Source organism: Oryzias latipes, chromosome 7 (assembly GCF_053564925.1).
Source record: "Oryzias latipes strain Hd-rR chromosome 7, Olatipes_Hd-rR_3.1".
NCBI lineage: Eukaryota > Metazoa > Chordata > Actinopteri > Beloniformes > Adrianichthyidae > Oryzias > Oryzias latipes.
Window position 1 is genome coordinate 22,861,885 of NC_136243.1, and position 25,805 is coordinate 22,887,689.

General features: G+C 40.5%; 3 protein-coding genes across 17 annotated transcripts in view; 1 reads left to right on the plus strand and 2 right to left on the minus strand.

The window, feature by feature from the left end:
• Nucleotides 1-462: 462 nt before the first annotated feature.
• phlda3 (pleckstrin homology-like domain, family A, member 3) lies at nt 463-2,706 on the minus strand. 2 transcript variants are annotated; one of them, XM_078949861.1, is made up of 3 exons: nt 2,522-2,706; nt 1,834-2,265; nt 841-981 (listed from the first exon to the last, which is right to left on the minus strand). In XM_078949861.1, exon 2 carries the CDS (start codon nt 2,261-2,263, stop codon nt 1,841-1,843), a length of 423 nt encoding a protein of 140 aa, XP_078805987.1. In that variant the 5' UTR covers nt 2,264-2,265; nt 2,522-2,706; the 3' UTR covers nt 841-981; nt 1,834-1,840. The 2 variants fall into 2 exon arrangements, with proteins under 2 accessions (XP_023812410.1, XP_078805987.1); XM_023956642.2 differs by lacking the exon at nt 2,522-2,706 and having other exon boundaries at nt 463-981; nt 1,834-2,484.
• Nucleotides 2,707-3,590: 884 nt separating this feature from the next.
• Nucleotides 3,591-9,839, minus strand: csrp1a (cysteine and glycine-rich protein 1a). Its single transcript, XM_078949860.1, has 6 exons — nt 9,546-9,839; nt 7,886-7,995; nt 6,377-6,545; nt 6,169-6,298; nt 5,983-6,079; nt 3,591-4,828 (listed from the first exon to the last, which is right to left on the minus strand). Exons 2-6 carry the CDS (start codon nt 7,992-7,994, stop codon nt 4,752-4,754), a joined length of 582 nt encoding a protein of 193 aa, XP_078805986.1. The 5' UTR covers nt 7,995; nt 9,546-9,839; the 3' UTR covers nt 3,591-4,751.
• Nucleotides 9,840-16,164: 6,325 nt separating this feature from the next.
• Nucleotides 16,165-25,805, plus strand: part of nav1a (neuron navigator 1a) — a 78,581-nt gene continuing 68,940 nt past the window's right edge. For 12 of the 14 annotated variants that reach the window (XM_023956602.2, XM_078949865.1, XM_023956605.2 and 9 more), the window contains exons 1-4: nt 17,595-17,735; nt 18,553-18,735; nt 24,014-24,858; nt 25,429-25,520. In XM_023956602.2, the coding sequence (XP_023812370.1) occupies nt 24,020-24,858; nt 25,429-25,520 (931 nt within the window). In that variant the 5' untranslated portion in view covers nt 17,595-17,735; nt 18,553-18,735; nt 24,014-24,019. Of the gene's footprint in view, nt 16,238-17,594; nt 17,736-17,867; nt 17,931-18,552; nt 18,736-24,013; nt 24,859-25,428; nt 25,521-25,805 lie in introns of those variants that run through there. The other 2 variants (XM_078949863.1, XM_078949864.1) reach the window with 2 other exon arrangements.

The following is a 25,805-nucleotide window of genomic DNA, read 5'->3' on the forward strand; positions in this document are numbered from 1 at the left end:
CCTCCTCTCTTTACATTGTTTCGGTCTTGACTCATGCTGTGAGGCTCACAGTGGGTTTTCCACAGAAAGAAGCCCAGTTACAACACAACCAAGCCTTTATTCCTGGAGGGCACACATGTATCTTTTACACAGACCATAAAAAAAAAGCCTAAGTGGACAGAGCTCGCTCTCTCTTTCCTAATAGGAGTGGGCTGATGCCTGGGCTTTGCAGGATATTAAATTCTGGGAGTGCTCCTGTCTGTGATAATGAACCAGAAGATGTTTGTGAGCTCATGCCTCAGGCTCAGGGTGCTTCTATATTAGTCATGCACACAGAATGGGAAGTGTCCTGACTCAGGCAGGCTAACAATACCCACAATGCATTGGTGTGGCTCAGGGGGATCCACAGCAAAATTGGAAAATAATTATATGTCCCTAAAACGAATACCAAGAGGGTAAAGAGTTCACAAAGAATGTGCCGTAAACCTTTCAAGAAAACATTTTATTATTACTTAAAAACATCTTAACAATTCTAATACTGTACATAATTGAAGAAAAAAATATACAAAGCAGAAGAGTTTGAAACAAATACCTTATGTTTTAGATTAAAAATATTAGTCATCCAGTCTGTAACAACACTTTTTAAACAAAACACCACCTTTCCCTTAACTTAAAAGTATTTTGTAAGTTGAAGATACTTGTAAATACTAAGGCACACATTTAGATCAAATGTTTTCAAGTTGCATAGTTTCAGTTAAAAAAAATCAACACACTTGATAATGTTTTTGTTTTAGCAGGAATCTCTGATGATCTGATGATCTCAGTCACTCCTGACTGACAAATAAGAACACATCCAATTTCTGCTCTTCATATGATTGATCCTGAATGAAAATCTGAAAAAGTTGTGCAAAGTCCATTTTTAAAAGTGAACAGCTTTTTGACACATATCCCATGATGCTTTGCAATCCAGAAACCGACTCCTGCTGGGTCAGAGGACTTCTCCTAAGGAAAAAAAATAAAACAAAAACAAAAAAAGGGATGTTTATTTTACAAGAGTTATTGCGTATTTACAGGACTCCAACAGCTGATGACGGTTACCACAGCTACTAAGTTAATTTGGGCTCCTGGCTACAGCCGCCCTCTGAGCTATGGATTCCTGAAGGGTGAGCTCAGACCTCTGCCTCAGAAATTAGGCTCATTTCAGAAACATCAACAAACAAATATAACAATTTCAAATGATTTAAAGCTGTGTAGCAAAATGCAAAACATTAAAGATCCATTTGATTTTAGCACCCATATTGGCAAACACAAAGAAATCCATGAGTGCATAAAAATACTTTGCTGCCTGCTGAGGGCGAGTCAGGCAGATGTTATTCTGGAGGCTCGAATTGCATGATAATTATGTCCTCAAGTCACAGTGGTTTGTGTCCTAAGATGACTGAGAAGTAGGCATCAAGATGGCTTTGGCTCAAGACATCTAAACATTAAGTGGTGCTTTCAAATAACAGGCTTAACTGGTGTGATTCTTAAACATGTGCCACCCTACTCCCTGGAGGTAGAGTGTTATCATAGCATAAATATATTTGGAAATGGCCAGCACCATTCCACCCATAGAACACAAGGGGTTAAATCCGTTTTGGGGGGTTTGGAGACTTCTTTGGTGCCAGAACCTGAATGAAAAGGGCAACAATTTGAGATATTTGTGGGTGTGGCCTGGAGGCGATCAGCTGATTCTCTGCCCGAATCTCCCTACCCGTTTCCCAGTCTGAAGAGACGCATTCTTCTAAATAATAATAATAGTTATTAATATTATAGTGAACGTTAACAGCTGTTTTTACATTGAGGAAAACTCACCGCCAGATCAGAGCTCTTCATCCTCCCCGGTGCTGCCCAGATGTTCGGCGGACATGCGCCGGTTTCTTCCGGTCTGCACCGCCTGCAGGTTCTTAAAGCGCACCAGTGCCAACGCAATCTCTGCGTTCCATGCCGTGCCATCCTGTGGACAGCGAAAATCAATTTCCTTCCCCGAAGCCATGACCACGGTGAAGTACACCATCCCTCGCTTGTACTCCACACAGTCCACCGTGGTCATCAGCTCGAAGCGGAGCTCCTTGGCTTTGGGGCTCCATCCTGACTCCGGAGCGGGACCTCCTCCTCCTCCTCCTCCTCCGCCGCCTTTGCAGCTGTGCAGGCGCAGCCCTTCCTCCGTCAGGACGCAGCGCTTCTTCTTCCACAGCTGGAGAAGGCCGCTGCTGCGCTTCTCCAGCTGCCCGTCTCTCATCATCGCTTTGACAGAAACAGACATGTTCACCATGAGAACCAGACTCAGTCGGTCCGTGGAGCTTCTCCAGATGAGTCCATCAAACTGGGAAAATCTCCGTCTGGATAGCGCGTAGCGTTACAGCTGAGCAGGCATGAGTGATAATTACAACCTCGAACGTTTTTAGTTTAGACGCGGCGCTCTGCGGAGGGCGGTGGGTAAGCTGGTCTGGTCTGCCTGGATGTGTTTGGACATGCCCAGCTCCTCTGTGGACCTACTCACCATCAGCACCCCGCCTCCTCGCCGGTGACGGTAACGAGTCATCCGAGCAGTTCACGAAATTCCCAGCTCTGTCTGCGCGCGTGCTCGAGAGGGCTGACACGTGCTGCAGCACCTCACAGACAGAGAGCGTTAGCAAAACAGCCCCCGGGGCAGGCAGGCAGGCAGGCAGGCAGGCAGCTGCTGGAGCGGGGGCAGGCACTTATTTCCGGACGGAGCTTCCGTGTGTCGACATTAAACCCCACATTTTGGATCCACATTCACCTGAAGAGCGTTTCTGTTCGTCGTTTGAACGGAAACGTATTACTCCGCCTCAGCTGTTCTACATTATGATAGACAAAGCCTTTAGCTCCAAACAAGGTAGCGAAAGATAGAAAATTCATTTGAATTGTAATCAATCAACTAGTTTTAGGCTTCCAATAATTGTCGGTGTAACATTAATTTATTTACGTTTTTTTTTTGTTTGTTTAGTTGTTTTTGCACAGAAAGGCAAAGGTAATATAGTTTACATTAAGCAACGTCACCTGTTGAGGGAGAATAAAAGGTAGTTTTGAGGTAGTTTGACTCTTAAACCTTAAAACTTTTTAAGCATACCTAATGCACTTATCACAGCCAAAGTCTATTAGCTCCAAACAAGGTAGCTAAAGTTAAAAACATGTCATTTAAATCGTAATTAATGAACTATTTTTAGGTCAAATTGACCTAAACTTCCAATAATTGAGTGGGTGTAACATCTATTGATTGATTGCTTTCACAATAAAGGGGCATTTTCTGTTCAGGGAGAAGAAAAATGTACCCAAAAACTTTACAAACGTTAAGCATGACCACATTTTAGTATATAGATTTTTAATAGTTAGTTATATTCTGGCAGGTAAAGGTATTTCTCTCAGCAATTGCCACAGATTTACCTTCTATGACTCAAGTTTGGGATGCGTCACAATGCCGTGACAGGTATGGATACCATGTGCATGTGTCATCTCTAGAAACTTAAGATAGGCCTCTAACCTTTTACTTCCCTTATCTGTTACAGGTCTCCGAGTGTTCCTTTTTTTATTACATCAGTGACACAAACTCACTTTATTGTCTTCTTTATTTCTATTATGTCTGGGTGGATAACAAGAGGGAAAAATAATGACAATTGTCCTTCAGAGAGCAAGAATACACTGGCAGTTTAAAACAACAACACGTCTGATATTATTAGACATTTATACCAAATGCAAACTAAAACAATATTGAAATAGATAGATGTTGTTGGAGCTGACAGGGTGGTTTCTGTACTGAAATGCTCTTGTGTGCAAAGTTATGTAATGACAGACTGTCCTCTATAGCAGTGTTTTTCAACCTTTTCTGAGCCACGGCACACTTTAACCTTAAAAAAAATCCCGCGGCACACCAGCATCCAAAAATTAAAAAAAAAGGAGAAACTCATAGTCTGTATTGATCTACAGCCCCTCCGCAATCTCACATGCATTTTTGAGATAATTGTTGCAGAAAAAGCTGGAAACTGCAGCTGTTTTTTTTCTAAAAGATGCAATAAAAGATAAGTTAGAAGATTTAAAAACAGTTTGATGTGTGTTCGTTGGTTTCAAGACGTTTAACAACAGATCTCCGTATGCGCTGCAACTCTCACAACCCAATGCATCATGGGAGATGTAGTGCATAAAACGGCCGGAGATTGCTTTTCGGAGCTTCATTGTTTTGTTCTCTTGTTCCACGGTCTGATACCGGATTCTGTGGAAAGCTACACCGCTAAAGACGAGCTTTAGCTGCTATTTTTTTTAGAACTGAGCGACTTTACGAGCTAAATCGGAACAAGGAAGTGAAGACTTTAACCACTTCTGATTGGTCAGACTGATGACATGTGATTAAGCCTTCAAGAATGATTGGTGGAGACAGTTAAAGGGACGGGACGTTTCCAAAATACAGCCGAAGGTGCAGCTGAATCGCGGTACCTTATCAAAATGTCTTTAATAAAATAAAATAAAGGCAAAGAAAAAGTATTTTATGATCTTTTATATTCCTAACTCCTCAGTGTTTTATCAGGGCCTGTTTGGATGAACAGAGAGCTTAAATCATGGAGATGGAAAATGTTTTAATTAATGAGGGCAATTTCCCACGGCACACTTGACCATCTCTCACGGCACACCAGTGTGCCGCGGCACACTGGTTGAAAAACACTGCTCTATAGGATGAAGAGAGAAGTGCAGAGATCAGGAACCCTCCACTGAAGTCCTCATTGCGTATGTGCCAACGCCCCTGCTCCGAGTCCGTATCCAAATCCTTTTGGACCAAAGTTTTTTCCATAACACCCTGTTGGGATCAAAGGTAATATGAGCCTCAATATTCATGTTAGAATAGCTGCCTATCCCCAATAGATGGCACTGTTACATTATCTATCACTAACAGGTACCTTCCAAGTTGACAAAACCCAGTGTGCTCTTTTCCCCCCCACGTTTTGTGTTTCAGCTGTACTTCAATCCTGGAAAACTCAAGTACAAATTTCTTTTGGGCTTTTTAAGTTAATTTGACAATTTATCATTTGTTTTATCATTTTAAGAAACACAAATTTCCGGTGGCCAAAAAAATAAGGAAATAGAAAAACATAACGAAAAAGAAGCCACATTTTATGCCACAGGGTTAAAGCAAATTAAAACAAATTAACCTCATTATTTTCTTTTTTCAGTGTGTGATGTTTCAAATGGCATTTTTGTCTGCTCCTGACTCAGAATGATTTAAATGAAGAAATACTCAGAAATCCAATTTTAAGCTAAATTTTCTTTGTATATGTACTCCATTATCAGAAAAAAACAGGAACATATTAAAAACACCAAAAAGACAATTTTCATTGTATTGAATATTTTACAAGATAATATACTTTAAACACATTATAGATAACATTACCTGAAAACCATGGACATTTCAACCATCTATCATTCCATTTTTTTCACCCGCTGTATCACTTTTAGGGGCCCCAAGGTTACTGAAGCCTGGACAGGTTGCCAGTTTGTCGCAGAGAACACTATCACTCACACATGCACAACTAGGGATACTTTAATAACCAATCAACGTATGAATCATTTTTTTGGACTGTGGGAGGAAGCTGGAGCGCTTGGTGAAAACCTTCGTGCAGCCTTGAGTCTACCACTGTTTTGAAATAGTTTTCAAGATTTCTTTTTTAAACACGATTGACACTTAAAATGTGATCTACTTCATTTCCAGATGTTCATACCTCAAATACATTGAAGTAGAGTAGATGTAATTGTGGAGTCTTAATCCCAATCCTATTATTGAAAACTGAATGCAACATTGTAGTAAAAGACCCACCACACACCCGATACAAACAACTGTTATAGTGTAGTTACTCAGCAAAATACTTTCTGTCAGCAGTGAGGTGGTCCTGGAAATTCTTGCAGAATCTGTAAGACTCCTTTTTCTTTCCTGGTTGTGAAGGCTGAAGGTTTTACCTTTGCAATAGATTTCTCCGTCTTTGTCAGACAGCGTGGTTGACTCGAGGCTCTTCCCACACGTGGCACATGTGAAGCACCCAACCTTGTGCCATGACTGTCAGAACAAAAGCAATTTATTGATTATTTTAAACGCTGGTTTTGCTTCACGCAAACATGTGTGCAAACAAAGGGGGGTTTCCTTACACTACCAGCTCCGATCACTTTTTCAGCGGCATACACGGCCTTTCCACAGCGAGGACACTTATCTGACCCTCCAAACTTCTGAGCCAGCTTGGATGGGTTTGGGTTGTTGGTTGGACAATGAGGACCTGGGCTAATAAAGGCAAGTAGGACAAATGTGGATAAAAAGCATCCAAATAGATTTAAGAATGTGTGCAGTTGTGCAACTCACGTTTCAGGTGTAATACCCAGAGACTCTCCTTTGTCCATGCTGAGTGTCCCCGCCCCCTGACCGTAGCCATAACCTTTTGGCCCATACTTCTTGCCATAGCATGCCTTACAAAAGATTTCCTCCATATGAACTGCAACAGTTGTGCTGTCCAAGCTCTTCCTACAAACCACTAACACAAAAGACACACACAAGTGCTTATGAGTGTTTTGCATTTTTGTGTACATGTCAGTGAGTGCATTCAGGAGTTCAGATAAGCTTCTATTTGCTTCCTTTTATGGCTCAGTTCTCCCAAAGGAGCATGTTCTCATCTAAATTCCATCACAAGAATGTTTGATTACAAAATCACAGCAAAACACGTTTTTCCCTCACAACTCCCTGAACTTACCCTCCCTTTTAAACTGTAGCACACATATGTCACAAGTTACAACATCTTTCAGTACTAGATGTAATCAATATTTGAAAAATGTCCATCATATACTGCAATGCAGTCTCTTCTGCTCAGAAAAAAAACATTTTAATGGACCTCATAGGTGGAAAGTTGGAACTAAGGATATTAATTATGATAATAGAGCTTTGCATTGAGGTGCCACAAATGAACCCAATTTCTTTTGACAGAATATCAAACAAAATTTCTTGACTTGAAAAATTGTCATACACTGAAACATCAGCTATCTATTGCAATTGACCAACTCAATGAAAAGCAGTTACACTTATTCTGCAAATGCATCATAAATGACGGAAAAAAGAAATAGTTGTCTAAAGGTTACATTTAGCTAAATTGTCTCTAATTTCAAGTCAAGGCACCTTTATTTGTATAGCACATATTATATACAGTTCAAAGTGCTTTTCAGAAAAGCATTAAAAAGACATTTAAAGGAAATATTAAAGGGGTGAACATTAAAATAAAGATGTAAAGAACGTTAAAAGGGTTGGGGTTAAATATGACTGAATGTAAAGTAACTTTAAAGTCAGTACAGAATAAAAACTAATCAAATGCAGCTGTGAACAGGTAGGCCTTTAACCTGGATTTGAATAAACTGAGTGCTTAAGCTGATCTAAAGCTTTGCTTGAAGTGTGTTAAAGACATGTGGAGCATAGAAACGTAACGCAGCTTCTTCATGTTAGGTTTTGACTCTAGAAATTGACAAAAGACCCGATCCAGATGTGTGTATTTCGTTGCTAAACCATTTAAAGCTTTATAAACCAGCGACATAACTTTAAAGTCTGTCCTCTGGGAGATAGACAGCCAGTGTAAAGACCACAGAATGAAACATATAGATCTTTTTACTGTTAAAGTTAAGGTTTGTGTTTTCCTGTCCAGGTTTAAGCTAGCCATTTTTGTCCCTGTACTATAACACTTCCGATTTGTTCAGACTGGGCAGTATTTTGACATTTTTTAATGAGGAAATGTGTATATAAGGACAGTTTAGTATGTGACTGATGATATGTGTCAAAACAGTTATGGTTTCCACAATGGTTATCACAGGAAGCAGCAAACCGTTCACTCACTGCACAGGAAACAGGACCTGTGGAAGCTCCGCCCATCACAGAGAACCTCCTCTGCAAAGTAAACCGTCTTGGAGCAGCGGCCACACTTGTTTCCTCCTCCTAATGGCATCCTAGAATAACCAAAGGAGGAAATTCGTAAACACCAATGTTGTAATTATCTTCATAACTAGGTTTTTTTCATTTTTATTACTGAGGAGATCTATCCTCACTCTGTAGTGAATAAGTACTGAGAAAATCAAATTAAATGTCATTTTCTGTAATTACTATTTTAAGTTTATTTTCAGATAATGATTCCAACTGCAGAACCATTGAAACTGTTTTGTTTTTTTTTGCTACTGGAAATTTGTTGTTTTGCCAGTAATTATAGTGTTTCCAGGACTATAATTTTACTCGCAAAAATTTTCCTTTTAAGGGTGCTGCAGAAACACGACTCGCAGAGGAAATTGTTGAGGGAGTGAATGTTGTCGCTCCTGCTGGGTTTTGTGCACCACTTCCCGAACGACCCTCCTTATCCATTCCTGTGAATTTACTTCCACATTCCTGCCTGTGTAAACCCTCCCATCTTGTGGCACATACCCTCCTACCACGCTGCTGGTCTCTTTTCAAGTTTTATGCTTTTTTTTTTTTTTGTTTAAACCCATTCTGGCAGAAGGAGTTGCTGCATCTGCAAGCAAAGTAATGAGTTATTTCAGGTTCTGATATGTTTGGAAAATCACTTCCACTTAAAATGTTTGCTTCTGCTTGTGTGTTTTAAAAGCCACTGTGAAAGAAGAAGTGTTCACTACTGGAACAAACATCACAGAAGTACCCATTTGCTCCATCAGTGGGTTAGAACCAACAAAGGTTCCTGTAATGTAGTTTTTTATATGAGCAGCATTTAAAACCTAAATAAAAAACAATGTAATCCCTCTATAAAGGAAAATAAAGCTGCATCTGTTTTTGCTTTACATTCTCCACATTCCCACTCTTTGGTTCCAGTTGCAGCCTGTTACTTTTTGATATTAAAACCGCTTGGTCTGCTTTGCCTTTTAGGCCAAACCAAACACATGCAAAAGGGTCAAGCAGAAACAATTACAGGATGTAAAACCTGAAAGGCTGAAAATTGTCATGGCTGCTAAAAATCATTGGAGTAACAGTAAAATCAGTCTTGTTTACATTTAGGGGTTTATTTCATATAATCATTACTGATGTGAGTAAGTGCAGAACTATTTAGCACATTTGCTTCTAGTGGGCATTGAAAAGTAGTTCATGCAACTCTGCAACCTAAGAAAGAGAAGACCTCAGGAGAGCTGAGGTTGCAAAACTTGATTTTTTAAGTGTTTTGCTAGACATATAATTAGTTTGAAGAAGGAGAAGCTTGAACTGAGAGCTGGCAATCCATCCACAGAGGGGAAAATGTGTGTAGGTGAATAAACTGTGCCTTCCGCCTTATTCACACCCAGAATCCTGTTGTGTTAGTTTTAATGTAGATCTGCATGTTGAGACATGTGTGACTACCGAGGTTAGTAATGGAGTGTTGTGTAAAACACTGAAAGTAAGACGTTCCGTGTAAAAAAGGTCAGGAAGTTTTCAGCTCAGAATGAGGATTTGTGCTGCAGCAGGCAAAAACAAAACCACGTGCCTGAATTCATCGTTAATACATAAACAAACAAATTCTTACCCGCAGCTTGTAGATATTGTCAGTAGAAAAGGACAAAGTGATGTGAAACTTTCCGGCTTCCGCAGTCCTCTTGCAGCACTGAGGTGTGTTCAGGAAACCAAAAAAGAGAATTCAAAGTGAAAATATGACTACTTTAAGTGAGGCTCCAAAGACTTTACACAGCTTGTTCTAGCAGGAAAATGTTGAAGCAGAATGTGAGTTTGTGCCTCTGGTCTTGTGTGCTTCTCTCAAAGGGAGGAGCCAGTTTCTGCTAAACTATTGAAATGGACTACATACCCAACAAGTTCTGCCCTGAAGTGAGACCGACAGATGGAGGGTGGGGTTCAGGACTGGATGGGTGGGGAACTTGAATTCAGTATTGGATGGTCGCAGCGACATGTGATACTGGTTAATGGTTAAAGGCAGAAAAGTTAAAGAGTCGTTTTTCAAGTTTGTGGACTTTAAAACGTGTCTTCAGTAATAAGTCTGGTTAAACTGTAAAATGCATTTAGATGAGGAGGGTTAGGTATTGTTGAAATGTCCATTAATGTATATTGGAATTAGATTATCTTTTTTCCTTTGGGATTAACACTTAACTTTTTTATTGGTATTATGAACATTATACATGCTGCATACCTGCATATTTGCTTTAAGTGTTACAAACAGGTTTATTACATCAAAACTATTTGTTTAAAACTATATGAATAAACACATCAATAAAAACAGTACCTGTACATTTTAAGCAGGTTTGCTAACCTTGTATTTTTTAAGGTTTTCTTGTTGTTCTTTAGAGGTTAACCCACAGGCTCATGTGGATGGATTACACGAACAACTTTGAAGACTTTCAGTCGGGGTTTAGACCCCACCACAGCACGGGAACTGCACTAGTTAGAGTCTCTAATGACTTGTTATTAGCCTCAGAAAAGGGGCTACTTTCCATTCTGGTCCTTTTAGACCTCAGTGCAGCCTTTGACACTATCGACCACAGTATTTTACTCCATAGACTAGAGCAGGACATAGGGATCAGGGGATCTGCTCTCCAATGGTTTAAATCCTATCTGTCCGATAGGTATCAGTTCATTAATGTAAATGGACATTCCTCTCAGTGCACTCGAGTTAACTATGGAGTCCCACAGGGCTCAGTCTTAGGACCCATCCTGTTTACGCTTTATATGCTACCCCTAGGAAACATAATCAGGAAACACAGCATTAATTTTCATTGTTATGCCGACGACACGCAGTTGTATTTATTCATGAAACCTGACCAGAATGACGATATAGAGAAACTGAATGCCTGCATCAGAGACATCAAGACCTTGATGACAATTAATTACCTCCTCTTGAACCCAGAAAAAACTGAGGTCATTATACTTGGTCCTAAAAACCTCAGAGATGCTCTGTCTTCTCAGATAGTCTCCCTGGATGGCATAAGTATAACCCCAATTCCACAGTTAGAAACCTTGGGGTTTTATTTGACCAGGACTCATCATTTAAGGCTCACATATCTCAGGCGTGTAGAACTGACTTTTTTTACCTGCGGAATATTGCTAAGATCAGAAATATACTTTCTAAGAGTGATGCTGAAAAACTCATCCATGCATTTGTTACGTCGAGGCTGGATTACTGTAACTCTTTGTTAGCAGCGTGTCCTAAGAGTTCCTTAAGAAGTCTCCAGCTTGTTCAAAACGCAGCTGCTAGATTGTTAGCAGGAATTAGCAGAAGAGATCACATCACTCCTGTGTTAGTTTCGCTCCATTGGCTCCCAGTTGATTCTAGAATCAAGTTCAAGATCCTCCTGTTAACCTATAAGGCCTTACATGGAATGGCCCCGTCCTATATTAAGGACCTCATAGTCTCTTACCATCCATTGAGAACACTTCGCTCGCAAAATGCAGGACTGCTTGTGGTTCCTAGAATTAGTAAAAGTACGGTTGGAGGTAGAGCGTTTAGCCACCAAACCCCTGTCTTATGGAATAAGCTCCCAGCTCATGTAAGAGAGGCCGACTCAGTTTCTACATTCAAAGTTAGACTGAAAACATTCCTCTTTGGACAGGCTTATTGTCAGACTATTTAGTATTCAGAGATTATTTAACTTAATGTTAATGTGTTTGAATTAAACTTAATAACAATAACTATTTGTTTTAAAAGGCTGCTAGAAGTTGAAGCTGGGGTCACTATGGTGCTCTGGGGTTCTGTGCTCTTTTCTCATCTACTTCTACCCTTCCTCTCCTCTATTTTTGATCATTATTCATCATTTAGTTCTCCATGCCTCTGTTTGGTGCAGTGCGATTCATGTATTGTCCCTCTTTCCCTCTCCCCTCCTGGGGAGTGGGAGTGCTTCCAGACTCCAGTTGGCTCATCCGTGCTCCTGTTCCTGACCGTTCTCTCCCTGCCCTCCCCCCTCTGGCCCCTCCACTCCGTCCTACAAGCCCACACTGAAAACTTTCACAACAGTTCAGATCACCACTTTCACCAAAGACTGCCATCACTAACTCATCCACTTACTGTTCTCAGCACTGTGGTCACTTTAAACTGCCACTTTAACCATCTCATTGCTCTCTGCACTGTTTAGACTACTGTTATTCTTCTTATTATTGCTGTCTTTTTATCTATTTTTTAAGTCGTTTATTTATTTATTTTTTATATGATGCTTGCACTGTGGGGTGAGAGGAAAGCAATTTCATCTGTGCTGTATGTCTTTATGGATGCAGTACATTTGACAATAAAGCCGACTTTGACTTTGACTTTGACTTTGCCTCGCCTTTGCTCCTGCTCCTACACCTGGCTGTGGTTCCTGTCTCAGGCGCGACTCGCGCCCCTGACTGTCCCCCCAACCACGGCTGGATGAAGCTCGTCTGCTGGACTTTATATATGTAGTTGTCGAGTTAGATGTGTTAATTCTTCTTTAAGAGTTCTGGTAAATCGCCTGTCCGTCCTGGGGGAGGATCCCTCCTTCATGTGGGCACCCCTGAGGTTTCTTAGTTTTTTCCGGAATCCGTTTTTTTAGGAGTTTTTCCTTACCGCGAAGGGGGGTTTAAGGGCAGGGATGCCAGTATAGCTTAGTCAGTTTGTAAGTTCATTTTAGTATTTTTCTATTGAACTCTTTGTATTCGTGATCCTTTTGAGTTCATCTTTTACTTCGAAGCCCATCGAGACGACTGTTGTTGTGATTTTGGGCTATACAAATAAAATTGAATTGAATTGAATTGAACTGAACAACAGTCAAAAACCCAAAATGTATCAGAAGGCACCAGTTTCCTATCAGGTAATAGTTTAACAATAAACATCACTGCTCTAGAGGAAATCTGCATGGAGGAAGTGGCCAAAATACCACTGCAGTTTGTGAAAACCTTGTGAAGACTTACAGTAATGCTTAAATGCCAACACAGGATATATGACAAAGAATGGAGTTGAACTTTTGTTATTGACCAAATACCTATTTTCCACCATCATTTATAAATAAATCTGTTAAAAATAAGACAATGATTTTCTGATTTTTCTTCTCATTTTGTTTTTCATAGTTGAGGTATACCTATGATGAAAATTACAGGCTTCTCTCATCTTTTTAGGTGGGAGAACTTGCACAATGGGTGGCTAACTAAATACTTTTTTTGCGCCCCTGTATGTCCTAAAAGATGACACAGGTTTTTTTATATTTTGGCTAAAAACTGCAAAAACATAATTAAAAGACCACCGGGAATGCTTTATAAATAGATCAAAAGATGATCGGAGTGGGACTTTAAAATGTTCAACTGGAAGTTGGCTGTTTTCATTCCTCCACTTACACCATAAGATGCAGTTTCAGCTTCATTTCAAGGTAAGAGCAAAGCATGAAGTGGCATTTAAGTACCAGCTATTACAGTTCTATCAGATCCATAAAGTGAATGAAGCGATGGCCTAAATAAGCCTCTGCTTTTGAATTACAGAAAATAAAGGGGAAAGGATGATCTAAAACTGATATCTGTCTCCACTAACTGGCCATTATTGGTATTGAACACCGATACTGTTGGAGGCACAACTTTCCTGATTTGATGCAGATGATAACATAAAGAAATGTCTCAAATTTTCTTTATGAAAATCTTTGTTGTTTATTTAAAAACCTTAAAGAAAGAAAAAGTAGAAAAATTTGAAAAAATCTGGCAAATTGTTAGTTTTGGTCATGATTGCTGTGTATTTATTTCTTATTAGGCCAAAGAATATGTTTTTTTCACTATGGATCATTTCACTCAATGTATACTGATATTTGCAAACTGTAACAAATCAGGGAGCCTGCCATCTACTTGCAATGAGTTTTTCAAGCACTCTTTCCCTTCAACTGTGTGTCACTAAAGACCAATGAAGTAAATTTAGGAGAGCCTTTTTCACTGAATACTCGATGCCATGAAGCTGTGTTTGTCCTGCCAGCTGTCTGTTTGCTTCTTTTGTTGTGCTACAGGATTAAAAAAAGATTTTCTACCACAGCCAAATAGACTTCAATGAGCTAAACATTTTGATAAAAGATGTAGTGACAGTGACTTAAAATAATTCCCTTGAAGAAACTGTGTGAAATGGTCATTAACAAGTGTGTTCAGTCCCTGTGAGAGTCACTTTGACATTACAGCAAACAAGATTTAGATTGTTTTAGCCATTCGTTTGCTATCGGTGGCATTTGGAGCCAGCATGCTGGACAGACGGGGATGATGGATGACGCCAATTTTTTCCCTTCATTTTCTCAGCCGGTTGAGACGAAGATGTCATGAATAGCAAATTTCAGTCATTTAGTATGCAGAGAATAAGATAGCTGCATAAATCTAAATGCTGATTATACAGAGCATGTATTTTGTGTTGAAAATTCATGTTAGAATTGTTTACTGTAGCATAGAAGCTGTGAATGGCGGTTGCCTCAGTTGGAAGGAATCTCTTAAAAGAAAAGTCATTGTGACATATTTTAATTTATTAGACTGAAATTGTTACTTCTTTACTTTGAAATGAAGGTTTTTACTTTAAGTTTTCTATTTTTTGTTTTGAGAACTTATTTTCTAAATAGAGTTCTCTTAAAATGAGACACAAATTACTTTAAATTAGCTGTAAAAAAATTGTAAATCAACTCTATTAAAAAACAGTTTTCAGAGAACTACTAATAATAGTCGACTAAATCTCACATTTGCAGGATTTTCACTAAAACAGCAAATATATTAATGAAAACTGAGTTTTTCTACAAAACAAACAAATAAAAGGAAAACCCAGAGCAGTGTCGCCAGGGCTAATGAACATTAAAAGTCATCAGCACTCTAATTTGTAGTTAAAAAGTTACTAATTCCCACTGATATTGATGTTAATACTCTGAAGCTGCATAAAGTGGAGTTCAATTCCACCATATCTTTTTGAAAACATACAACTTGGTGTGAGTTAAAACAAATGCCAGGATAACGTGTAACACAGCTTCAGCCCGCTATATAAACAACAATTCTGTTTCTATTCCAACAAATCTGCCTCAATGCAAAGAGCAAATAAAGATTTATTCAACTCAGAGGTGAAGGTTTTTCATTTCTCTGATTTGATTTACGTTGAGCATTTCTGGAATGCAGTTGACAAAACTTGAAAGTTATATTTTATTGTTGTTTTGCATTAATGCTTAACTTCCTAAATACACTAACTGAGTTGAAACAAAGGTCTAGAAAACACAAAAAATCTTTCAGAGGATGTAAAATTCCCATAGATGCAAAACAAGAAGCAATGAGAAACCGCTGGTTGTTGTCCACTTGTTTTTGCAAGCATGAATGAAATTTTGTCTTGAGGCTAAATTTAGTTTAGTTTTTTGTTTTTATCTTAAGGCAACAACGTTGGTCAATCATTTTACTACAATAGTGGTGGTTTGACAATCATTTTACAGCAAGAAGCATTCTGGTTCAACCTATGGAAAGATCATTTTTAATAGATCCTTCTTAAGTTTTTGTTGATTTTCTCAACATTAAGCAATTTTCTCTTTTATATATAAATATTTTAAGTAGGAGTGTAGGAGTCAGTATGTGTGGTTGATGGTGTGACGTAAATCCTTTTGAGAGAATAACGGCTTGTACAATCTCACCTCTCTAATTGATTTAAAGGATTCTGGCTTCCTACTGACTGAACACACCTGATCCAGTTAAGGAGCAGCAAGTAGGGCAGGTATGGGTGGTAGATCTCAAGGATCATCGTTGGACACCACCGATTTAAAAGACACATTTAAGTCTCAACAGCCAGAGAGCAGGGCGAGATGAAAAACTACCATAACAATAGTTAGTACTGTACCATCAGTTATAGTTCTAGCGATCAGAGAATCTGAATCCCGGTGACTGGAGTATTGTAGAATCAAAGCCTGCCTGTCACACAAAAATAGTAAGCGCAAATAACCTGATTTATGACTCATTTGTTTTGTGGTTTCATACTAATGTAACCGCATTGATTTTTCCTTCTGTTTTCCAGACAGTCAACATGTTGGATCCCACCCCCCCCACCAGACAATCTTCCATATGCCCCTCAGTGTGACAGTGAGACAAGTGTTCCATTGTCAAAAGCAGCGTCTGTCAGGGGGAGGGACGTGCCTTGGGTAACATGTGAAGACCAGTTATGATATTAACCCCCCTGCCCTCAGCACACCCTCTATGCTGACGCTTGTACACTGCTTCCCCCTAATCCTCTTTTGCAAGTCACTTCCCGTTTTCATGAGACTCTGAGACAAAGCAACAGATCATGTGAGTGTTTTTTTATTGTTTATGCTGCATTTAGACTTCTGTGAGGACTTCACTTTTTTTAAACCTGTGGATAAAATCTGAGAAGTTGCCTTAACGTTAGAATATGATCAGTGGAATGATTGTGTTGAACTTGATGAACAACAGTCTGTCTGCATGGCCAAGAGTGCAGGAAGGGAAAAGTACACCATGTAATCTTAAGAGTTGCTGTTAAATGTGAGCTACAACCAGTGTTTTTAAAGCAAAAACCTGTTAGTTACTATAGGACAGGCAGTATATGAATGTTTTTCTATCACGTATTTTTGCTGCAGGGATTTTCTGAGACGTTTATGTCTTTGGTGCAGACTTGAAGAGCAGGTCAGTGCCTGATCGATGCATGTGATCAGTCAAAGAGCTCTTAGGATGGAGTTTACTGCAATACCAAGTCAACAAGGAGCCAATGGATCCTGATCATGATGAAACTCACACGCACCGTTATGGTTCTCAGAAATCACAGCTGCTGAGTGGGCATTCTGACAGAAAAGATCATTACGGGGTATTTATGTCTTCTTCTGTGATGTATCAGATATGCTGCTTTTCCTTGTCTATCGGTGTGGCAGCCAGCTCAGCAGAAATATGAGAGGAGATGCAACAGAGACACTAAAGTGACATGGCAAAATAGAGTAAAAGAGTAAAAAAAGAACAAAAATGTTGGATCTTGTCACTTGTTCTAATGGAGTCTCATTTTTTTGTGCATTTAGTCGTTTACGAGGGCAATTTAAGGAAGCTCCGCTCAAGGTTACGTCTGGGATGGATACTGTTTCCCTCCAGTTTGTCTGGCGAGAGAAGATGTCAGCAGAGCTCTCCTCCCCCTGTTTCAAGCCCCCGCCCTCTTCAAAATCTCCCTTATTTCTCATTCTGTCTCCTACTTTCATTAGAGGAGTAGGACAGGTCAGAGGAGTGATGGATGTGTGGGCTGTTCGTCTTATTCAGCTTTAGACATACGCAGACAACAGATGCACGTGCTTGCGTGAGTGTGCATTTGTAATCATCGTTACATTTCTTTCTTTTTTTTCATTCTTCAGGCTGCCAATTAGTGGGTTTAGGGAATTTAGAGCTACATCTGCTTTAATTACTGTGTGTTACTCACACTATTGGGCACACACACACACACACAAACAAAACACTCTCATTTAACTAATGGATGAGCCTTTCTTTGGCAGCTGGGCTTATATTTCTGCAGCAGGGAGAGGACAGAGCCCAGCCAACAGGTCCATTACTCAGAAATAGATAGAGGCTGCAACAAATTGGATGAAAAAAGCAGTCAGAGAGGAGGAGTTACAGCTGCAGGCGTACTGCGGCAGCAGCAGAGCGGCATGACGTGATGGAGGGATGAGATGACGGACACAGACACACAAGTGCACATGCATGCAGGCAAGCCTTCGCAAAAGTAGCGGCATTCAGCAGCATACAGAAAGCAGAACAGCCCACTTTGTTCTTTCGACACTGATGCATGGAGAGGGTGAGCAAACTCTTGTCTTAAAAAAAAACCCCATCTCTGTTCCTTGATGGTAATTTTAGTGTATCCAGGTTTGCTTTAAATACTGGAGCATTTAAAAAAAAAGAATGTTTTTGTTTGAATTGGGGCATTTCAGGGTGAGAGTGGAGTCATAAGATGTGAAGAGTATGACAAAGAAACCTTATGGGACCAAAGCAGGTGCTCTGGGGTATTTTATAACCTTGGGGTGACACGGGTCTGAGTCAGCATCACAGAAGCTGGATGACTCATTCAGGAGGGAAAGCTTAACTACTGTGTTCCACCAGTTACACCAGCTTAGGAAGTTGGAGGACGTGGAAAAGCTTAATGGAAGTTTGTTGGTTACTATTTCTGTTTACTTTGTGGGCAGTAAACCACCATCTTGGATTGTTTAAGGACTCTGCATTCAACAGATCTTTCCCCAGAGATGAATGAACTGGAAATGGTCAAAAACTGACACAAATGAGTTACTTCTTCTTCCCGTTGAAGAAACTTTTAAACTTTTGTTTGTTTTATCGCTGTTTATCAGAGCTGAGTGTTAAATCAAACTTCTAACAATTAGGAAAAACAAACTTGAGTTGACTGCTGCTTCATTAGGTTAAACATTAGTGGTGGTAGGATATTGTGGGTGACTGAACAGCTTTCTGTTGAATGTCTAAAATGTATTTCTATTTGTGTCGGGTGACGGTTAACGGCTTAAAGATGAAAACATTGATTTCTCCCACAAAAGTGACTTTGAAAATGAGTCACCTCTGTGTGCGTGCTTCTGATTGGCTTGGTTTGTCATTCCTGTTGGTCACAGCTTCCTGTCTTGGTGAATGTGGAGGCTTGTGAGCCAATGGAAGGGCAGCGGTGAGGATGCAACTGTGATCCAGGAAAAAACAGCCCATTGTTCCTGAGACGTCGGAGAAGTGTGATCTCCCTCCTGCCGGCTCTGCCTGCTTGCTCCAACAGCATACCCAGGAACTGTGCAGCCCATTGACAAGTAAGCTCCTCATATGAGGCTCACACATTTCATCATGAGTGGTTTAGGAGCTTGGGATGTTTTTATTTATAGTGTGTGGTTCTTTTTTTCTTGAGAAGCTGCATTTCTTGGAATCATTATGACACAGTTTAGTACTTTGTCTCCTGCTGCTCTCACTACTGTGTATTATCATTTGCTTCATTTGCTGCTTAGTTAAACCCATTCATAGTAAGCGTCCGTGTGGGTGTATATGTGAGCCCAGACAAGCACCCAGCTAATGTCCTTCAGTCCACAGAGTTGTGCGATCCCACCTCATCTATTGATTTGGTGTTGAGGCAGAGGGTGAGCTCATGCGTTTGTATGGGGGCATAACCTGTCTCTTTAGTCAAACACACAGTGATACAGTATAGTTAAGAGTGTCATGACACAGATAAGGGAAATCCGCCGTCACTAGGTTCACAGTTAAATGCTTGCTCCAATGCTGATCTTTAAAAAAATTTAAATGCACGGTTCTTCTGTCTTCTGTGTAAAATGTGAAACAAGTTTTAGGTCAACTAGTCCAGGTCAACTAGTAGTTATTTAGGTTAAAACTGAAGAAAGAGGACAGAATAAAGTCAGGAAAGAAGCAGGATATCTTGACATTGCAGTTTCAATAATCTTCCAGCAGATGTCAGCACTAACAAAGCAAAGTGACAGATGAAAGCAGTCTCAACAAGTCATGCACAAAATTAGCAATGGATTACCTTTTTCACCCATGTTACTAGTTAGGCAAAACTTCCATATCAGGGCTATTATTGTAATCAAAACTTGAGCTGAAAAAGGCAGAGCTCAAATGTAAATTTATTTTCAGACACATTATTAGAAATTTCAGAGACTTCTCTGCTAGAAAACAATTAAAACTAAATATTCATAACAATAGACAACAAACTATAGTCTACATGGCCATTAAGGAAACCAGCATTTCTGTTCATTGCTTAAAACTGTTTATGAAGCTAGCATTAAAAACAATAGTTCACTTGTATTTACATATTTTTAAAACATATGTGTATAAAGATAAATAAAAAGTCAGACATGTTATCAAATGTATTTATAGGTTAATAGATTAACCTATAAATGAGCAAAAATTATAATTGTAAATATTAAAACTACTTGAATTATAATGAAGTTCATGTTTTGGAATGACCAAAACTTTAATACTAATTGATTAAAAACATCCATCACACACGTTTTAAGCTGTGAGGAAACCAAACAGCCTCCTCAAATCAGCTGAAGTTCATTTATAAGGTGCCTTCAAATGACCAGAGTCAAACAAGGCGCCATGTTCTTCCTAAAAACAGGGTTCAGGTTACCGGCCTCTGAAATGTTTTCTTTAACCAGTGTGTACGTTGCAAAAAAGAAAATTCTACAAAGAAAAACGGATTTAAGTGTTAATGACTGCTTAGCAGAATGACCCATCATGATCCTTCAAAGAATCGTATTCTGTGTGTGGCTTAACAACCACTGTGAAAGAATCCCAGCTAAAATTGGCTCAGCAATTTTTGACAATTTTTTTTTTGGCTCTCAATGCTGCTTTTTCTCTCATATTTTCTATATATTAACTCATATTCCCCTTCTCGAGGTGCTCTTAATTTGGCTGCTGTTGTACCAGTGTGACCCCAGAATATTCCCCAGAGACAAACCAATTTCCATACAGATTGAGACAGAGCCAGACTGCACCTGTGCTCCTAAAAACCTTTTCATCCATTAGACTCAAGAAATTTTCCCTAGAATTTGGAGGCCGAAAACCCAAGACTAAGACAGATTGGGAAAAACATGATTTAAAGGGATGAAGATTATTTTCAAATGTGAAATAGATGGAAGGCAAAAAATAAATGTCACTTTTTATGATCTGCATGCCAAAGATACCTGTGGGAGCACCGCTCGCAAACACGGGTCTTTACATTTTAAATCAGTAAATGATTTCACTTTGAGTCTTTTAGTCCCTGCTGTCAGCCTGATGCCAAAGTGAATTTTTCTCAGACTGCAGGAGGTTAGTGTGTTTGTGGAGTTCTCATGGTGTTAAAATAATGTGACTTTAGTGAATTATTATGTTACATTTCTATCAAGAGGAAAACAGACTTGTATCTGTTCATCTGTAAGGAACATTTTTGTTACTGTGTGTGTATACTGTAGTGTTATGATTTTGAAAGTTTTGTTGTGAATTTATCCTAAATGAAAAGTTGAAAACATATGTATATTTAATTGAAGTGGTGGCTTGTCCTGCTTTCACTTGAACTCTAACTGTTTTCAGCACTAAAACAACTAATGCAACAAAAGATTGTCTAATTTGTCACACACGTTTTGTGATTAAATGTTTATTTCTGCTAAATAACCCAGTACTACAGCCTATTGCAAGCTCAAAACTGAACAGTCTGCAATGACAATTTTAGTCAATTATGCTTCAGTTAACTGCTTTCTGTGGCCACTGCCAGTTTTTTAAGTGAATTATGTAAGACAATCACACTCAAGTGCTCTTTTCTTGGATGTTTTAGCTTGTATTTACTGTTGTTTATTCGTATGTTTAATGTGGTTAGAAAGGAAAAGCATTTGATTAGTGTTTTTGGGCTTGTGAAACTGCAAATTTGGCAAACTATCATAAACTTGACAGAATCAACTAAACGTGAACATAAAAAGAGAAAATGAAAAAATCTTGAACCAAAAAGGTGGCCTAACTCAAAAAAACTGGAAACCATGAATTTTGGCAAACTTTGGACTATTTACTTAAACAGGAAACAGCTACAGATGATTATCAAATGAAACCAGGTGAGGCTGTCAAATACTGCTGATTAATACACATAACATTGGGGGGTACATCAATAAGATACATGTATATCTGACTTTTAGACCCTTTCTAAACAACTACCCTCGCAGGACATGATATGTAATAAACCATGTCAACTCTTCTTTATTGTGTCATGTGACACAATACATACCCCCAGTTTTTTTTTTTTTTTTTTTTTTTTTTTTTTTTTTTTTTTTAACTTGTCCTGTCCAACAGCTAGGCAGACAGATGAGAGCTGAGGGCCTCTTGGGTTGGACATATTTTACTTTAACAAGAGGGGTTATTAATCTTCAGACAAACCAAAGGTATGTCTGAATAAACCCCTTTTGTAATTGAGGCCAAACTTTATTAATTTCAAACATGTCTGAAAATCTTTGGTGTTGGACCGGACGGAAAAGGAAAGAGGGGAAGAAGAAAGAGGGACGTTAGAGAGAGGGGGGGTAGGGGGTGATAATAGGAGGGGAAGGGGGATAAGACCATGAAGCAGCATAAAGCAACAAGTTTACTGGTTGTTAATCATTATGGTAAGGTTCAAATGTAAAAAAAAAACAAAAAAAAAAAGGGCGGAGCCTGTCCACACACACACTCAAATGTTATAAACACACCTGTTAGTTGCAAAAATGTCCACCTGTCAACATGTACACAAAACAGATAGTGTTCACACGCATACTTATGCCTTAAAACCAACTAGTGTGAAATATTTCAGTCATTCAGTCTGTTGAGCTGACACCTGTGCTCAGGTGAGTGTTTATGTTCTTCTAAAATGGATGGTGGAACGTGAAAAGAAGGAGGGAGAGTGCCCAGCCATCCCCACCCCAAGACCCCCACCGCACCAGCAGCGGCAGCCGGATTCCCCCCAACACCACACGGGAACCGGCAGGGAACAACCGCCGCCCGGGCGACCAAGCCCGCCACCCAGGCCAGGGCCAGCAGGGCCGCCGCAAGGCCCCCAGAGCCAGAGAGCAGGGAGGCACGGAGGGAAAGAGGGCGCCGCCCCAGCCCAACCAGGAGAGCAGCCCCCCCGCCGCACCGGGAGAACCCAACGCAGGGCCCCACCGGAGAAGGACGCCCACAGCCCCAGACGAGCACCCCACCACCACCCAGGAGTTCCGGGCATCCCCCCGCCCCAACCCTAGGTACGGGCCAGGACCCCCCAAGGGAGACCCACTCCGCACTCCAGGCAGCCATCCGCCCGGCCAACGGTTGGTCCAGGGAGGAGCGAGGCAGGGGCCCGCCGCCCCCGCCCAGGAGGGGGGAACCCCGGGGAAAAAAGAGGGCCCACAAGGGGTGTTGTAAATATGGCCCGACCAGGCTCGGCCACAGTTGGAAATTTGGCGGGGCCCAGCACTCAGGAGCAAGGACCAGAACCCACCCCCCAGGGACACGAACACCCCCGGCTCAGATGTAATGTGAACCCCCCCACCGCGCGGAGAGAGCACCGCCGGGCCCAGGAAGCCAGCACCCCGGGGACACAGCCGCCGTTGCAAAGGGGCCCGTACCCCCCACCAGGGAAGAGGCAGGGGACAGATGGTCCTAGGTCCCACCTTCCTTGCAAAATGTGTGTGCGTGTATGTGTGTTTGAGAGAGTGTGTGTGTGCATGTGTGTGTGTTTATGTTGGGATGTATATATTGAGGGGGGAGGGGTGTGTGTACTAAGGGGGGTGCGGTTAAAATTGGCGGGTAGGGCACTAAGGGGACGTCTCCTGATTACTCACAGTGACGTCCCCTCACCCTCCCCACCAAGGGGCCCTAAATGTCTTACATACCCCCAGTTTAAGTGAAGACATATTAATCTGAATAGTCTAATATGTATTCACTTAAACTTTCCCCGTTCTTTCCCTCATTTCCTTCAAACACACAACCTAACAAATTTTCGAGGAAAGCTGAACAACTCAGTCCAATGTCATCCTTCCTCTTGAAATCTGTACTTGACTGGCCACTGAGGTATTAAAAGGGAAATGAGAATCCCCAGAAGGCTTTAGCAGTGTTTTGCTTAAAATAAAATCATAAAATGATAATGAAAGAAGCGAGTGTTAAAGAACATCAAAGGAAACTGAATGTACAGATCCACGAAAACCTTTTTTCACATCAGAGGTCAGCTGTATGAAAACTTTTTAGTAATATTTTCAATATATATGGTAAAAAAAAAATAGGTTTATTAATTTAACTTTGAGTGTTTGTTGTTTCTTTTTTGGTGAGTTGATCTGCCTGCAGCCACATTTGAGTTCTCAAGTGCCTTAAAATTCCTAGGGGTTTGCTGTGCATCAACTTCTAGCTCTACACATTAGAAATCTCTGTGGTAGGGAGAGGAAATTCTTGTTTGGTTTCTAAAATGAATCTCTAGTTGAACTTTAACTTTGTTTAATTGATCTTTTAATGAGTTACTAACGTTTTCTGAGAGGGCTCTAATGACTAATGATGCATATGGCTCTGAAATAACAGCACTAACCTTTATTGTCTTTGTGTTTGTTGATGTAGGTCAGAATGAACGGGGTGGTCCACGTCAAGACAGTTCCCTGCAAGCCTTCCTCATCAGGGATCCCCCTCCCCAACAGCCTTCTGCCCTCATCTCCAAAATCAGACCCCCGTCACAGGACATGTAACCTGCCTAAACCCTCAACACACACCCCGAGACACACACCCACACATACACCTTCACAGTCCCCTCTACTCTGTCCCCGAAACTCCAGAAACTCGGGGCTCTCATCCAGGCCCCACCCAAGAAGCTCTGCTCAGAAAAGTCAGCTCTTCCAGAGAAAAGGAGCTCTCCCTGTTTCTCAAGTTTCACGCTCTGCCTACAGCAGCCCCCTGACCCACCGTAGAGTACCACCACACTCCAAAGACACACTGGATCTGGGGAACCCAATGCCAGCTTATGTCCCATCAGAGTTTCTTCATGATGGCAATTGCAACACAAGTGATTTGATCAATAAGAACCAAACCCTGGGGGCCAACATGTTGCCTTTACCACTACACTTGAAGCGAGAAAACAACTTTATTCCCCCAGTCCAGGAAATGAAGGTGAAACACGCTCAAGCAAAACATCTGCCTTGGTCCTCCACGGCGAACAACGGAAACATTCAGTCCTCTGTGTCTAAGCCGAGACAAGCGATCAGAGGTTGCAGCGACTCCAGCAGCCAATCAGATGAGGAGATGGAGTCTCCTGAGGACTGCAGTCCACTCTCTCTTCCTGATCCACTCATTATGTGCACCGTGCCACTCACGTCCAGTGTTCATTCACCGGATCACAACCTACAAAGAGAGGAGGCGGAGGCGCAAGGGGCCAGAGTCAACATGGCCACCGTTGCTCCTTTCAGCTTTAGGTAACTTTTGTTGGGATCATTTTTGCTTTTAACATTTTTTCAAGATCTTTATTTGCATGTGCAGAAAAAAGGCTTCTGCCTTCGAAACTAAGAACAAGAAGCCTTCTCAGCTTCATTTCCAGTTTTGTATCGCTCCAAGACCCTTTTTTGCGCCACACATTTCAAGTTTTCTGGAGCAGAACTGAGTGTTCATCAGCCCCGGCAGCCTTGGGGCTGACTCAGTGGCCTGTGCTACAGTTTCCTCTCAAATAAAGCTGCAGGACAAAACCCAAATCTTTTATTACTAAATCTGACTTTTCAGGTTTGTATTGTTTCCTCTAGTGTTTGGTATGGTTAGAACTTAAGAGAAAAAAAAAACAACAAAAAAGAACAAAGCAGTGAGAAAATAGGAAAAAACTTCACAAGTGCTTCAAAAATATCAAATAGAATTTGTTTTTATAAGAATGCATAGGTGTAGAGAACTACTCCTTCCTCTTTTATTCATTTTTGGGAAGTGAATTCTAGTCTAATTAAACAATATGCAAGAAATTAAAGTATGCTCTAATGGTTCTACTATGACTGTTTTAACAGGCTGCATATTCAGGAGAGGGACTTCTCACTGGAGGAACTTAGTGACTGCTCATCTGGATCCATAGAAGTCTGCTGTGATGACCTCACACAAGGTTAGAAACATTCATTTTGGCTAAATGAACACAAGATCAGTTTTCTTTGATCTCTGTTCTGTTACATCCAAAAAACTTAGTAAAGCAACTACCGCTCGTGTTTTCATGTTGCCAACATTCAGACTACCGGTAAACTTTTAATAAATGTGCAAATGACTTTAAATGGCGCCTGGATTTGTCTGAAGTTATGTAATGTGGTAGTGGGGCATTTTTTGCTGTTTGTGGGCTCTGCTGAATGTATAGGTGGTTTGAAAAAAACCCACATTGACTCTGAAAGTAAAGGGG

What these genes read in the sequence shown, in the direction of transcription:
- phlda3 (XM_023956642.2), bottom strand. Translation starts at nt 2,293, where the DNA reads ATGGTGAACATGTCTGTTTCTGTCAAAGCGATGATGAGAGACGGGCAG.
- csrp1a (XM_078949860.1), bottom strand. Translation starts at nt 7,994, where the DNA reads ATGCCATTAGGAGGAGGAAACAAGTGTGGCCGCTGCTCCAAGACGGTT. An exon ending in CAGGTCCTGTTTCCTGTGCA is followed by an intron (nt 6,546 to 7,885) that starts GTGAGTGAACGG and finishes CTTTTGTGTTAG; the next exon opens with TGGTTTGTAGGAAGAGCTTG. An exon ending in CGGAGAAATCTATTGCAAAG is followed by an intron (nt 4,829 to 5,982) that starts GTAAAACCTTCA and finishes TGATCCCAACAG; the next exon opens with GGTGTTATGGAAAAAACTTT.